This window comes from Eptatretus burgeri, chromosome 18, assembly GCF_056783735.1.
Source record: "Eptatretus burgeri isolate ZD-2024b chromosome 18, Ebu_testis_v1, whole genome shotgun sequence".
Classification (NCBI taxonomy): domain Eukaryota; kingdom Metazoa; phylum Chordata; class Myxini; order Myxiniformes; family Myxinidae; genus Eptatretus; species Eptatretus burgeri.
The window spans coordinates 16,525,001-16,540,000 of NC_140978.1; the positions used below are offsets into that span (position 1 = coordinate 16,525,001).

The window sequence follows — 15,000 nt, forward strand, 5'->3', positions numbered from 1 at the left end:
GTCAAAAGTTTTTGACCCCAATGTCATATTTTGAAATCTTAGATACCATATCGAGTAATACCTCATATGAAAGCGCTTGATAAGTGCTTTCCAGATCTGTCAAAAGTTTGACGCTATGACGTCATCAATGACGTCAAATGACGAAAAAACGGATTTTTCATGAAAATTTTATTTCCTCAGTTCTCATCAAAATCTCTTGATATTTCATGTGCAACGGTCCTGGAGAGATACCATTAACCAGATGAAAATATAGAGGTCAAGGTCAAAGGTCAAGGTCACAAAAAGGTCAAGCATCAAGGTCGACGAAACCCTTATTTTTTGAGTAACTTTAATCGAATAAATAAGTCACTCATGTTCACATTTTGGCAAGATACTGGTCACCCTGGGGGTGACATTGGTTTTTTCTCATGGTCATTCTGTTGAATCTAATTTTTTTTACACAGTGACTGTGCAGCTTCATTAGATATTGGTGAAAGTGTTTCTATGGTGGAAGAACAAATTAGTGGATTTAAACTTCATCTATTTTGCTACCAAAAGAATGCTTATTTTGTTTATCCTCATTCAACACAATAGTATACGATTGGGATGTGGGATACTTATACTTGCCAACATGGACCTCAGCCCGAGCAAAGCCATTTCAGCATGTCTCATGATGAGGTTGTCGCAGCAGATGTCTTACCATAATCACTGCTTGGACTGTGGGCTAATTTGATGCGCCTATGATTTAATTTTTTTTTTTTTAAACTTTATAATTGTCTATTTTTTTAGCTGTGCTGTGCAATGTGTCATGCTCGTGCCTGCGATTACAAAACTGAACGAATGAATGTTTAACCTTGAGATTGGTGGTTCAATTTACATTGGGGAGACTTGAACGTTATAGCACAACTTTGTTTGCTGGCAAGTAATTATTGATAATGATATGATTACATCAGTTATAAACTGGTGTTGGGTTGTCAGGATTAAAATGTGTCAAAAGAGTTTGGCACAGTCTTCTTCTTTAAAAAAAAAAGGATATATTGTAATACAAAGATGCGCTAATTTGATTTTGGGTTCAATCGGTCAAAGGCCATGTGCCGCTTTCAAAAAATCATTTTGTAGATCATATATCGAGTTAGAAGTATATCTATTGTTGTCCCTTTTCGACCTCTCTCTCTCTCTCTCTCTCTCTCTCTCTCTCTCTCTCTCTCTCTCTCTCTCTCTCTGTCTGTGTCTGTGTCTGTGTCTGTGTCTGTGTCTGTGTCTGTGTCTGTGTCTGTGTCTGTGTCTGTGTCTCTCTGTCTGTGTCTCTCTGTCTGTGTCTCTGTCTCTGTCTCTGTCTCTGTCTCTGTCTCTGTCTCTCTGTCTGTGTCTCTCTCTCATTTTTAATTTTATATTGCATGTGAGGTTGTTCGTTTTCACACAAATATTGAATGCATCCATGATAATAATAGGCCCACTCTTGATTCATAAAAGCTTATTACATCTGCTGAAAATGTTTTCCATATATAATGGTTTATTTCAAAGTATAGTATGTTCTCGATCCTCAAATATCACGGTGCACTTTGCTTCAACAGCCGCCGGCACTCTAGCATTCTTATGTCATCTTATCTAGAGATTTTTGCAATTATTATTAACCTTTCTCTTCTAAATTTACATTGCTCAAAATGTGAAATACCTCAATGAAAAAAAATATTCACAATAAAAGTATTTTGTCTGTGTTTTACAAGTAGCTTGTATGTTGTTTATCTCCCCCTTTGTCATCTCACCCTGAGGTTGAATCATATCCACCAAAAAATTATTTGTTGGATTAACACAACTGACAAATTATTAGTGTATCCCGGTGAGTTTCTGGTTTTCACCATTAACTTTTTCATGCCATGAGTGCATGATGCTCAAGCTCACTTTTTAATCTCACAACTCCTTCCACCTCTCCCATCCCCACCCCCCACAACCTTTGGGTGAGTCCACATTGCCACAGGGAGTTGGGGTGAAATCTCAGATGATGTCACATATGTATTCTTCACTTTGGTGCAATGCCTGTGGTAACAGCACCACACAGCCATTAAAACCTGTTTGATAAAACATATAAACAGAGTTGATGGTATATTGGTTGAGCATCCTCTCTGTGTCTCTGAGGTCGGCTGGTCGAGTCTGACCTTAACCAAGTCATATCAAAGACAATAAAATTGTATACGCTGCATCCTTGCTTGATGCTCAGCATTTACAGGCATCCATGGGGAGGAAGAAATTCCAACTTCATTTCCCCACTTAATGCACAGACAAAAGCAACATCATAAAGGGTGGTGTTACTGGAAATCAGAATGCTCTGGGAAGTAATGTCACTTCCCCAAGCTCAGTGGCTGTTTCATTGAAATTAAGTCCAGTGGTGTCTCATGTATTTGTCTTTTTTTTTCTTTACAAAAGTGAGCATCATGGGAGAGCAAGGTCGATCTGATGGTGGACAAACATCAATGGAATGAACAAACAGGACGAGAGGAGGAAACATTTGAAACTAGCAAGCGAGGTAGTTGCATTAGTATAGGTTAAATGGGGTAATAAAGAGCAGGAGACAGAATGGAGGATGACAAGAAGTACTTGACAGCTGGTATACTGCTTGCTTGAAGCCCCGGAGGGAAGAGTCAAACAGAACAGCCTCTGAAAGGTGGTTCTATAGATGGGAGAAGCAATGGAAAAAAGGAGTAGACGTGTGCTCTCAGTCTGGAGTTTGGAAATTTAACCAGAAGGGAGTTACTGGCAGAATACGTGCATCATGGAGTATATTGGGTCAGAGGATTGAGAGAGCAAAATGAGCAATATTTGAGAAGAGCCAGTAAAAACAGAGACCACTGACTGCACTGTGATGTGAAAGGAGCAGATATTGTGCTTTTGCCTCTTCATGAAAGATTCCTATAATTTTGAGAGCTGTCGATGCCATAGAATCCAGGAAAAACAGAGGGGTTGCTGAGGTGCCAGCCCATGCTGAAGTGAAGTACTCCATTGAGCTATGGACAAAGGCCTTGCAGATTGTGAATAGCTCTAATTTTCCAAGGAAAGACTTGGATCGACCAAGAATGCCAGTCTGTGGCTGGCTTTGCAGGCCAGCTTTGCTTTGTTGATGGCTCAGAAAAAATTATTGCTGATGGTGAGGCCGATAAATTCAAGAGCCTGAGCTTCTTACAGTGGATGACCAATAAATTATATAGGTGGAATTGTTTTATGATGTTTCTCCATTAATAGGTTGAGACTGTAAGATAAAGGAAATGTTCCATTCATCAGACCATTTTCTACAACAAAAAGATGCAATGACTGCCTGGCTCATAGAGGGAGGGGTTAAAACACAATGTGAAGTCATCTACAACGAGGAAGAAAGAGTTTTCCAGAGCAATGGAGAGATTATTTATATATATGAGCAACAATATCATAAGACTCGGTCAAAATCACTGCTTTGAAGAACTCTAGCTCCAGTGGGAGAGGTGAGCAGAAGTTTGTGTGGTTTGTATATTCAGCTCCAACTATGACACTTAGGCCCTGCAGCAAACAAGAAAATGCTTTATTGCATAACATGAGTTTTGGTCAATGAAATAATTCTGCTGGACCAAGTCACATCTCTTTACAAATGATTGGACATAAATTCAAACGATTTGTTGATTTATTTTTATCACAATATGATGATGTCTGTAATAGCACTGCATAACAAATATAAACAACTTTGTTGGTTTGCGGGGGATAACGAGCATCCGTTGAAGACAAAGTCTTCGATATCCCCCACCATAGTAAATGAGGATTAACAAACTTATATTCCCTAAGCGTGTGCAATATATGTATGTGAAGTTTTCCCTTGATCTGACCAGCCGTTCTGGAGATGTTTGAAGGTTTTAGAGTAAATTCAATATGGCCGCCAAACCATGTGACCTATCAATTAGAAATTAACAAACTTCTGAAAGGATGTCTTGGGGAAAGTTTATGTGAAATTTTGCCTCAATCTGTCCAGCCGTTCTGGAGAAGATTTTTAATATTAATTTTCAATCCAAGATGGCTGACGAACCATGTGACCTATGACATCATAAATTGACATTCTGCCTCCAATCCTCCAGTGGAATATGAGTGTGAAGTTTCGTGTAAATCGGATGAGGTGTGGTTTTCTATCCAAGATGGCCACCAAACCATGTGATTTGTGATGTCATAATTTTTACTATGTATGCAGACATGATGGACGATGATAGTTGCAAATTTTCGCTTCGTTAGGTTATGTGATTCCAGAGAAAACATTATTTTTAATATTTTTCTTGAATCCAACATGGCTGCCAAACCATGTGACCTATCAATTAGAAAATATCAAAAGGCACCAGTTCACCACTTGCTTGATATGTGTACCAAATTTCGTAAATATATCTTGAGGGGATTTGTAGTTAAGCTCCGGAAACGAAATGTGATGGACGGACGGACAGAACCCATTTCTATAAACCCCCGCCAACTTCGTTGGTTGGCGGGGGATAATCAGCTTGTTCTTTTTCCCACCCAACTCATCCACCAAGTTCTGTCATAATCTGTCCATAAATTTTTGAGATATTGTGCACTAATTCTCGTTTTTGGCCCAATATCTCAATGGTAAAGAATCACTTAAAAACAATTTTTTTACATCCCATTCCAGATCTTCACCAAAATCTAATCAATTCCTCCTGAACACACCCAACCTCTCTACCAAGTTTTGTCCTAATCCGTCGCTAACTTTTTGAGATATCCTGCTCAATGACAGACAGACAGGGGTGAAATCGTCCAACTTCGGTGGTAGAGGTAAACATGCTCACATCCTGTGATTATATAGGGCTCAAGTCCAATCAATGATTATGTCATAGTTGAATGAATGTCTCAAAACGTCAATGATGTATGGAAGCACCATGAGCACGAACGACTGTTGCAATCCTCCTCCTTATCATTGTCACCTGAAGAAACTACCAGAGAGAATCAAGAGGGTGTTGTTACCATTCCCAGTGCAAAGCAGCCTCCAATGGTAGCAGTGTCGACACAGCAGGGACCATTTTATTAATCCCATGCCCAAGAATCTCTCAAACCTGCTCTATTATATTTGAATTGGGACTCTTTGCTGGCTAGGGCAATGTTGTGACCGTATCATTTTGGAAGATGGTAGCGATTGCACGATAGCGTTGGGGTTTTGCATTGCCATTCATGAATACAGGTCTTGTCAGAAAATTGGTGATTACCAAAGTGTGGAACAACAACCTGATCAAATTGTCCCTACATTATTTTATGCCTGTCAGATTATCCTGTACAGTGACAAGGTAACGTTAGCATTGTAACAGGCAGCCCCACATCATAATGCATCTGCCACCAAATGGGATGGATCTGCAGTGTTCTTGGGTGTACAGGTTGTGTCTGTTGTCGCCAAACCCAAGTTCTGCCAGACCCGTACAGGAGAAATCTGCTCTCATCAGATCGATGGATCTTCCTCCAGGATATGAGATTCCAGTGTTAACATATCTGGCACTTGCCAAGCGAGCTGCTTTTTTGTTGTGGGGTGAGAAAAGGGCATTTTGTTGGTCTGCCTTCTTTGTTACCTGCAGCACAAAGCCTGCTCTGTGAAGTTCCCTTGGATAACCTTCAGTGAGATTCAATTGATGCGGTCGTACTGACTGTGCCTGTGGCAAAAAATAATGTGCCTGATGAGCCTGATCGGACTTTCCTCTTCTCTGTTGGAGGTCTGACCTCCAAGGTCTGACCTCCTGAGGAAAGGAGAAGCTGACCTTTTTGGCGATAACCTTTTGTCAGAGGAAAGAAAAGTTGACATTGTGGTTCAATGCAAACCATCCTGTTGATTTCATCCATTGCCTGACTTGTTCACCAATGCAGATCAACCCTACCTTTCACCAGCAATAATTTTATTTATTTATTTTTTATATTCTGCCAAGTGTGGCGGCTCGGCTGATAATTAATTAATGTGCTTTTCATTGAGCAGTCTACTCTGGGTTTTATCCCTGACTGTTATGCAGGTTCAGTGTCATCACAGAGTGCTACATCTCAGAGGATATCTTCCTTCTGATGGAGATCTTCCTTCTGAAGCCTGATGTTTTGCCTGCATTTTGACTTTGACAAGATGAAATCCCACAATTTGTTCTGAAATAGTGCAGTGTCAGACTCGATATTGTGTTGGCCCTACGGTGTGATAACAACTGTATGACCACATTGTCATGGAAGTCCGAAGGAAGAAGGAAAGTGGGACATCCTTGAACAACCTGCAGGAGAACAGTGGGAAAATAAAGAAAAGAGATAGGATGGAGATCATGGGATGAAGCCAGGCCGAGAGCCAGAAACAGGGCAGAATGGAGCGTATGCACTGCAGCCTTATGGGCCACTCAGCCCGAAGAGGATAGATGATGATGATGATGATGATGATGATGATATTGTGTTCAGGTGTCCTTGCTAGATTTCCTGTTTGGGGATAGCTGTATAGCATTTCCTTTGTCTTTAGTAGGTGTGAGTAGACATGAGGTCAATTGCAATTTAAATTTAAATTTCAATTGCAATTCTGCTTGAATTGCTATTCCACATGTAATTGCTCGTTGTAATTGATCCCAGGTCTGGGTCGACATGCTGGGATGTGGATATAGCACAGCCTTGATGTATCTAATATCTTTTTCTAATTATTCTCCTTGTATTTCCTTCAAAGTATTATTTGTTATTGATGCTTCTAAATATTTATAACTCCTGAACTTGGAACTTAAGGGATTTTATGATGACGTTACGGTTGCTATTTTAAATCTTGTGTCGTATGAGGTGGGGGGCAGGTGCTAACTTTTTAGTAATTTATGTTTTGACCATCTAGATCTTCCATATATAGTCGGAGCTAAAGCTAAGTATGGGAAGAGAAAGGAAATTTGTACAGTTTATGAGGAAGTAGGGATAGAATAGAAAAGAGATTGGAAGAAATATACAGTGCCTTTTGAAAGTCTGCCCCTCCTTTTAGTCCAGCGGAAATGTGAAAAAGCATGTTGTGGCGTCATTATGAAGTTTTTTTTGGTTGATTCATCATCTCTGAGCTATCGTGAATCATAAACAGCCGGGTCCCAGACTCACACCCTTGAGGAATTTTTTTTAGAGGCGAAACACAAAATGGCCACCACCGACTTTCGATAAATTCTGTTTTGGGCTATATCTTCACTTCTAATGCACTTATACACGCAATTTTGGTGTCTACGACTATGTTTTCATGGTCAAGGAATCCGGTAATGATAAAATTGAAGGTGTGTATATATAAGACCTGTCTCATATTTTCAAGATGGCCACCACTTGAAGATGAAAAATGGCTATTTTGCAGTTCCACTGATCACTTCGAGTAAGAAATTGAATTTGATGAACCCTCAAATATTAATACTACGTACAATCATAGTTAATGACAGCTGAAGTAACTTACTTGCAATGATCAATGAATTGATGATTATATTGGAATACGATTTTTTCACAAATATATCCGGATACACGTGGATAGTTGACTATGACTTTGGGTTCTGTCTTAAAGTAAGTATGTACATGTATATGATTTTGAAATTACCTTTTGTTTTTAGGCAAACAAATATTAACTTTGTTAAGGATGCAATGTTCTACATTATGTTCAATCTTCATCATCGTCGTTGTGATTAGCAGCTACTGCCCTTGTCTGTTCGTGACAACAGTCTGATCCAGCATTACAACTGCAAAACATCGAACATGACATCTGTACTGCCACACAAGCACACCTCCTGGTGGAACATGGCCTGCTGGTGGAGCATCCACACTTGATCAGCTGCAGAATGGTGACTGGTGCAGCAGACACATTAGGTGGAAATGTGGTTGGACACAACGTCGCACCTTCCTCACCTTCTTGCCATCCATACTTGATGGGATCCAAGTTCAGAGGGTCTGACTGAGTGGCCGATTTCCAGATAATGACTTGATGATGAGCGCGATGTACATGTTGAATAAAGGCATCATGTTATGGGGGCAACGAGTTCAATTTCAGAACAGAGGTAATCTTGGAGTTGGCCATCTTAGATTTCCACAACTGATCTCGGTGTGTGGACATATCACCTTCACCTTTGGAACCATAACAGGCAGCAATGAAGGTAGTTGTGTCAGATATCATCTTTTCCTCGTCTGCTTCCAGCTGACCAAGTAAGGTGGGATGATGTCTGCCCATTAGTACCTTCAGCGCTGTGGCCTTTCCAATGCCAAACAAATACGACACAGTATCGCATCCGGTCAGAGCATGTACAGCAGGCAGATATTTGGCAATGCTTTTGTGTTTCAGTGCTGTTTGGCGAATGTCTTCTTTCGTCCTCCCAGCACACGGACTCTCCATGCTGACATCCACAGTCATCTTTTCCTCGAGGTAGAAATGAATCAACAGGACAAAGACATCTGTATCGTCGCAGACCACTTTGATGTTTGAGTCACCACTGACACCTGACACAATTCTAACTAAGTGGTGGATGATGATGACATCTGCTTCTTCATGGTGTGTTTTCAGATCCTGACTCTGGAGAGTGGAATTGTTCCAGACTTGTACTGGTGTAGGATCTTTTCCGGTGATCACCAGTTTGGTCTGGTTGTCCACAATGTGGGTCATCAGATACTGACAGATCAAATCGATCAGTTGTACTTTGTTGGAGGCTACATTTAGGACCACCTTTTGCGCTGGAAGTGTTGTGTGTAAGTTGAGTTGATGTTTTCGACTTGAATCATGACCTGCGTGACTGGATCTCATCATTTGTTTTGTGCTGATTTTGATGTAATTGTCGAAAATCAGGTATACGTCACAACCCTCCAGGTGGTATTTGATGGTTCCCATGAAGTTGATCACATAATCCTCAACTGTACCATTTGTGGGCCAATGTACAGTCCATAACATGGCGCATCCATCGATGATGACAGCATTTGGAACACCTTGGATTCGACTTGATTGCTCAACTTGGAGTTTCGTCTTCAGGATTGCTTTCGACTGAGCCCCCATCGCACCGCTCTCATCAAACAAGGAGGCTGGGACAGGGGATAGTTCGTAAGAGAGGACGTCCTTGATATCAATATCAAGTATTGTTGGAGACATATGACTCGGATGTAGATCAATTCGGTATCATATACTGGCCTTCCATCCAGCTTGATGCTCTGTTTGGTCGAAGTCATCAGGGTCACTTTCTTGGTTAATGGTTAGTGTCTTGTTGAAGCTTGTTGGCCATCCAGATTCAAATTCTGCCATCTGTTGTCATCCAATCTTGAGAGAATCATGAACATTTACCTTGTCTGTCACATGAAACATAGTAGTAGACACCAAAATTGTGTGTAAGTGTATTAGAAGTGAAGATATTGCCCAAAACAGAATTTTTTGAAAGTCGGTGGTGGCCATTTTGTTTTTCGCTTCTAAAAAAATTCCTCAAGGGTGCGAGTCTGGCACCCGGCTGATTTTGATTCAGGATAGCTCAGACATGATGAATCAACCAAAAAAACTTCATAATGAAGCTAAAGCATGCTTTGCCCTAAAATGGCTATTTGGCATCTAGACTATTTAAAAATTTTCACATTTTGTTGCCGTATAGCCTGAAATTAAATTGCTTTCAATCAAACTTTTTCCACCTTTATTTACACATCATAACCCACAACTTCGAAGTGAAAAACAAATTCTACAAATTTCAGAAAATCAATGAATAATACCAAACGAGAATATCTTGGTTGGATAAGTGTCCACCCCACATCCCCCCATATAATACCAATTACCTTCAAAATCACACAACTTAATTGCCTTCCATCTGTGTTAGATTGTAGTGATTCTGATTATTTCAGAATAAAATCTGCTGTTCCTGCTGGTTTCATTTCACAGCAAAGCATTGCATTTTCACAGCAAAGACTCAACCATGGGTAAAAAGGAGCTTTCAAATGACCTCTGGGATAAAGTTGTGGCAAGGCACAGATCAGGGGATGTGTATAAAAACATTTCAAAGGCCTTGAATATCCCTTGGAGCACAGTCGTCAAGACAATCATTAAGAAGTGTAATGCAAACACGGACAAAGGGTGATAAAATGAAAAGATCCCCCCCCCCTTTTTTAAGTTTACTGGGACTCAGCCTGGCCCAGGGTTGGTCCTCGTCGAACTCGGAATGGGGAGCGCTTCCACCAGCATGTGAACACGCAGGCAAAATGGTGCCATCACTTGTGGCAGAGCACACGCGTGCACAGTGGCGCTTCTCTCACAACTTCCACAAGAATATTCCAAATGTCCCAGCCTTCCTCTTTCGTAAAAAGTGCCACCTGCCTCGTGCATTCCTCACACCGACCTCATGTGCATGTTCATGTGCAAACCAGACAGGAAGCTTCCACACTCCACACGTGCAAAAATGCGCCTGCCTCTCCTGCGCCCTCTATCACTCCCTTTTGATCGTCCATACAGTAGGAACCTTCTCATGTCCGATCCAGTTGGAACATCCTCGAACCTACTTTATCACCTTCTCTGTCCTCCGTCTCCGGGGTGTGGCCTGCTCGCCCACAAACCCGGGAAGGTGGGGCTTCTCCTGTTTGTTGTCATTTCAGGGGCGTGTTTCCAGCTTTTTGGCCTCACTTGAAATATAAAAAAAAACTTAGGTAAAATAACACAGGGCAATCACTTACTGAGGGACTTATTTTTACTCCCTAAGCTAACTAACACCGCACCACCCCTCCTATTGTGACACATAACACTTAAGCTCACAGATTCCCGAACTTAATTCCATCGAGATGTTTCTACTCGTCCACAGACCATGCATGCTACACTATACAATGCCAACTTCCCTATTAAATCCTTACATCTACCCCCATAATCATAACAATATGTTGAAATTGACAATGACTTAATATTGAAGTATCTGCCTAATGGTTTTAAATTAATTTTTTTGGTGATTTCTGTTCACAAAAACTTATTTTTTAAATATATATTTTTTAAAATGTAAGACCTCATGTTTATTGGGACTGACGGTTGTAAAATCCATGAATACCAGATGAGGTCATCGATAGTTGGTTTGACAATAGCAAGGTAATGTCGAAACTAGATCACAAAACTCCTTTTCAATGGACTACTCGCAATGCCAAGACTCGATGAGTCAGTTATTCTTGGCAAGTGTAACTATGAGGGAAAACATTGTGGATGCTTGTCGGGCAACTGAAAAAAGAATCGGGCAACCCATTTTGCAACGGTGTCTGTCCGAATTGCAACGACGATCTCTAAAATTTTGCAAGCACTCCACATGGTATTTTTGAAGCTGCTTCAAATCCCACATACCGAATGTGCCTGGTTCGAAGCCACATCATGATCCAGGGGTTCAGATGGGAATGCTATCAGACAGCCTTGAATAATTTCCCACCTTGTTTGATGAGCTTGTGTTTTTTTTCCCATTTGTTACATTTTAACAGATGTTTTGCACTTACACAGAGGACCAGCCTTAGTGAATGCTCCACTTTTAGAATGTATGTAAACATCTCAAGCGTTTTAAACTTCTCAGCTATGATTGATGAGAGTTAGACACTCGGAATCACAAATCACTCTTTGCATTCGAAATAGGCCATCTCTTTTTATTGCAGTTTAATGTTGCCGTAATACTTACAGATAACTACCCCGCGCAAAATAAACGAAAAGAGGGGTGCAATTGGTTCTCGGAATTTGTCCCAATCGTACGTGCGCAGAAATGAGTGAGATAATTATTTTTACTCTTTCTGCCTGTCTGGCAGTCAAACAAAATTAAAATCATTCCAAACAGGAAACTTACTGTTTTTAACAACGTCATAAAGGACGCATATATGACAGGTACGAGTGACTAATGTAATGTGTTTGGGTAGTGTAATAGACACTGCGGAAAAAACAGCAGTAATTGCCGGAATTAATTTATTTATACGACCTTTACAATCTTTATTTTATTTAAATTGATATATTTTCTTGAACAATGTGGAACATAAATCGCCTTCTTTACACTTGCAAGAACCTCCAGTTTAGCATTACTTCGACATGTTATTTAGTGTTGTGGGGTTGTGGGGCCTGGTCTCGGCGGCGAGCACGACCGCCAGGGGGAGCAGTAGAGTCGGCTCCACCGAACACTCGGAATTTTGGTCGTACTTTTCAGATAAATCCGAAAGGTCACAGGTCCCTTACCGGACTGAAGATCGCCAATAGGTCGACCACGTGGGATAGGGTCAATTGCCAATTTCAATATACCTAAATACCCACGTCGTCCACACTACCGGGGAAATTCACCCTCGGCAGGATCTGCGTGATCCAGGCCGTTACCGAGCTTGATCCGAGTCGTACCCCGAGCGGAGCATACCAGATTCCTGCCGGGCCGATTGCACGATTACGGCAACAATGAGCCTCCTAATTCCCATTCGCAGCGCGGCAAACCAATGGTAGAAAGGACAAGGACGAGCTGGTACATTCAACAAAAGGGGAATTTATTTACAACAATCGGGGGACGAGGGGAAGAATAATCGGGAGGGAACACAGAGCAGAGTTATCACAACTAAGCAACGCAAATAATGTACAACAAAAGCACTTAACAATTCTACTTATAGACGGGGCCCACGGACACACACACACACGCACACACAGATACCCAGAAATGGACCCCGTGGGGTCTTTATTGAACGCCTCCAGCTCGAAGAAAGGTGAGCTGGAGACCAGAGCTAGCTTGGACCTGTCCACTTCATGTGGTCTTCGACGTTCTTGCTCGGCGGGACTCAAACCCGCAACCACGATGCCACTCCAAGCACCAGGGACGGAGGATGAAGGACAGACACCAACCAGCGCGAGCACGGACAAGGCAGCGAGTGCCAGCGGGCAAGGACAGGCGATCCGGGACGATCCAGCAGACAAACCCCAACTGCCCCCATTCAGATCGTGCCGATCAATTATTCACTCCCTCTCCAGGGGGGAGGGGACTCCGTCTCGGAACCCGCCCCCCTCTTACTGGACAATTTTGGCGTGCGATCCGCTCGTTGCCCCTGTGATTGGCCAAAATGGGCGCCAAGTCCTCTGATTGGACCGGGGGGCATGGCGGGCGTCACAGCGGAACGCCCCTCAAACAGGAAGATGAGTAATATTGTCCTGCGTTGGCTCCCATTAGCCGAACGACAGCAAACTCGCTCGCATCTCTCCGGTTCGTCGAGAGAGATGCCAAGTCCTTCATTGAACTCCGCCCACCGGAAACATTATGGCGTCAGGATGGAGCGAGGCAAAGGTGTTGCTGTTGTGAAAGCGAAGATGTAAAAGAAATCCCTGACTATCAAAATAACTCCGCAGCACATGAACATTTAATAACCCATGAGACACAGGGGATGGATAATAACTATACACATTTACTGAACTAAATAACTGAGCTACGGGGACCTGTCTGTTGTGTGCTCATGGCTGCCAGATCCGTAACAGTATAAGACTGCTTCAATCATGCTAATCTTCTGGAAAAAAATTTAACGATCTTAAAAATCATTATTTTATTAGAATTGAAGTGCTGTATATGATACTTGAACACTGCGTGCGCGGGGTAACGTGTTCTGTGAACTGTCTCGTTTATAATTAAAGTGATTCTTCCATTGCAGTATATCTATAAGATTAATTGTTTATTGACCGAGCCAATGATTAGAGAAGCTGCTTAATTTGAAAACTATCATTGTAGTTGTACGTTTTTTATGAGTACGCATTTTCATTGGTCACCGTTTTGGAATGTAACAGGCCATATCTTGATAAGATTTCATAATGTCAACTTATTTCAACAACATTTATTTATTTATTTTTCAGTGATGAAGAATCAGCCAGAAGGAGCTGGTGAGAAACAATCCACGAAGAAAAAATCTAAAGATTTGAAAGTGTTGGACCCAAAATCCGGACAAAACCTTTGTAAGTGGATCACATTTGTGAATTATCCCAGCTGGTATGAAATGGGGAAAGGGAAATTGCATGAACTCTTGCTGCGTGCAAACATCTATGCGCATTTTGGGAACCCAATTTGCTTCCATTGTTTCTTTCCAGCTATTTTCCTCGGTACTCTAAAGATGTCCTACGAGGATGTAAAGAATGCAATATTGGAAGTAAATGAGAAAAAGCTGACTGAATCTGTCATGCAGGTAAGAACTCTGCACGTATTCTGCAGATGCCTAGAGAGATGTGCATGCTTGTGAAGAGTGAAAGAGCAAATGAAACTCCATGTCTCTTTCTTCCAACAGAACCTAATAAAGCAGATGCCTGAAACTGACCAGCTGGAAGCCTTGGCAACACTTAAAGAAGAATACAAAGAGCTTGCTGAAGCTGAGCAGTTTGGTGTTGTGGTATGTGCTTTTCTGATCAAAGTGTGACATTATTCCTTGATTAATTCAACCTTTTGAACACTTCATTATGAGATGACAGTGGATTTAAGGTTTGGGAAGAGATGCCGAGTATAAGGCGCATATTTTATGACTAAAGGCTGATAGGGTAACTCAGCGTTGGTATATTCACATTTGAGGTGTCTCATGTGGGTTTTATTCCCAACTCTGCAATAAAATGTCATCCTGCTGATTCACAAGCAGGGCGATATCATAAATGCGTATGTTGTGCTTCGGACGGATGTTAAACCCTGGTGCCCATTTGCTGGAGAGCTTTTTTTCTGGGAGGCGCTAAAGATCCTGCAGTGCCTTTCAAAAGGCCGAGGTCACTCTATGTGAGTAACCTGGCCAAATTCTATATTACTGCCCTAACATATAAGGACAATTGTATCAGTAGCATTGCCCTTCCCTTTTGAGATTATACAAATCAGCGGCCAGGTGAATAATTGAGGTGTTTTTTTTTTTTAATAGAATTCTGATACAGTATTATCTTTGTGAGATGTTGGGATTTTTTGTTTTTTTATGTATGTTTTACTCACTTTTCACTTGATTTTTCATTTACTCCGTAACCTAGTTATTCCAATGCTCAAAAAATGTGACCCATGTTATGTTCCTGGAGAGTGCATGGGATTAAAGTGTCCTCTCTCGTTTGTGCAGATG

The 15,000-nt window shown here is 41.5% G+C and overlaps 1 protein-coding gene across 1 annotated transcript in view; it reads left to right on the forward strand.

Moving 5' to 3' along the window:
• The window catches only part of LOC147008646 (protein diaphanous homolog 2-like), a 468,186-nt gene that overhangs the window by 288,810 nt on the left and 164,376 nt on the right, over nt 1–15,000 (forward strand). Inside the window, exons 17-20 of the mRNA XM_085863759.1 lie at nt 13,778–13,876; nt 14,009–14,103; nt 14,203–14,304; nt 14,998–15,000. The exon at nt 14,998–15,000 is cut by the window's right edge and continues 237 nt beyond it. Coding sequence (XP_085719885.1) covers nt 13,778–13,876; nt 14,009–14,103; nt 14,203–14,304; nt 14,998–15,000 — 299 coding nt within the window. The remainder of the gene's footprint in view (nt 1–13,777; nt 13,877–14,008; nt 14,104–14,202; nt 14,305–14,997) is intronic.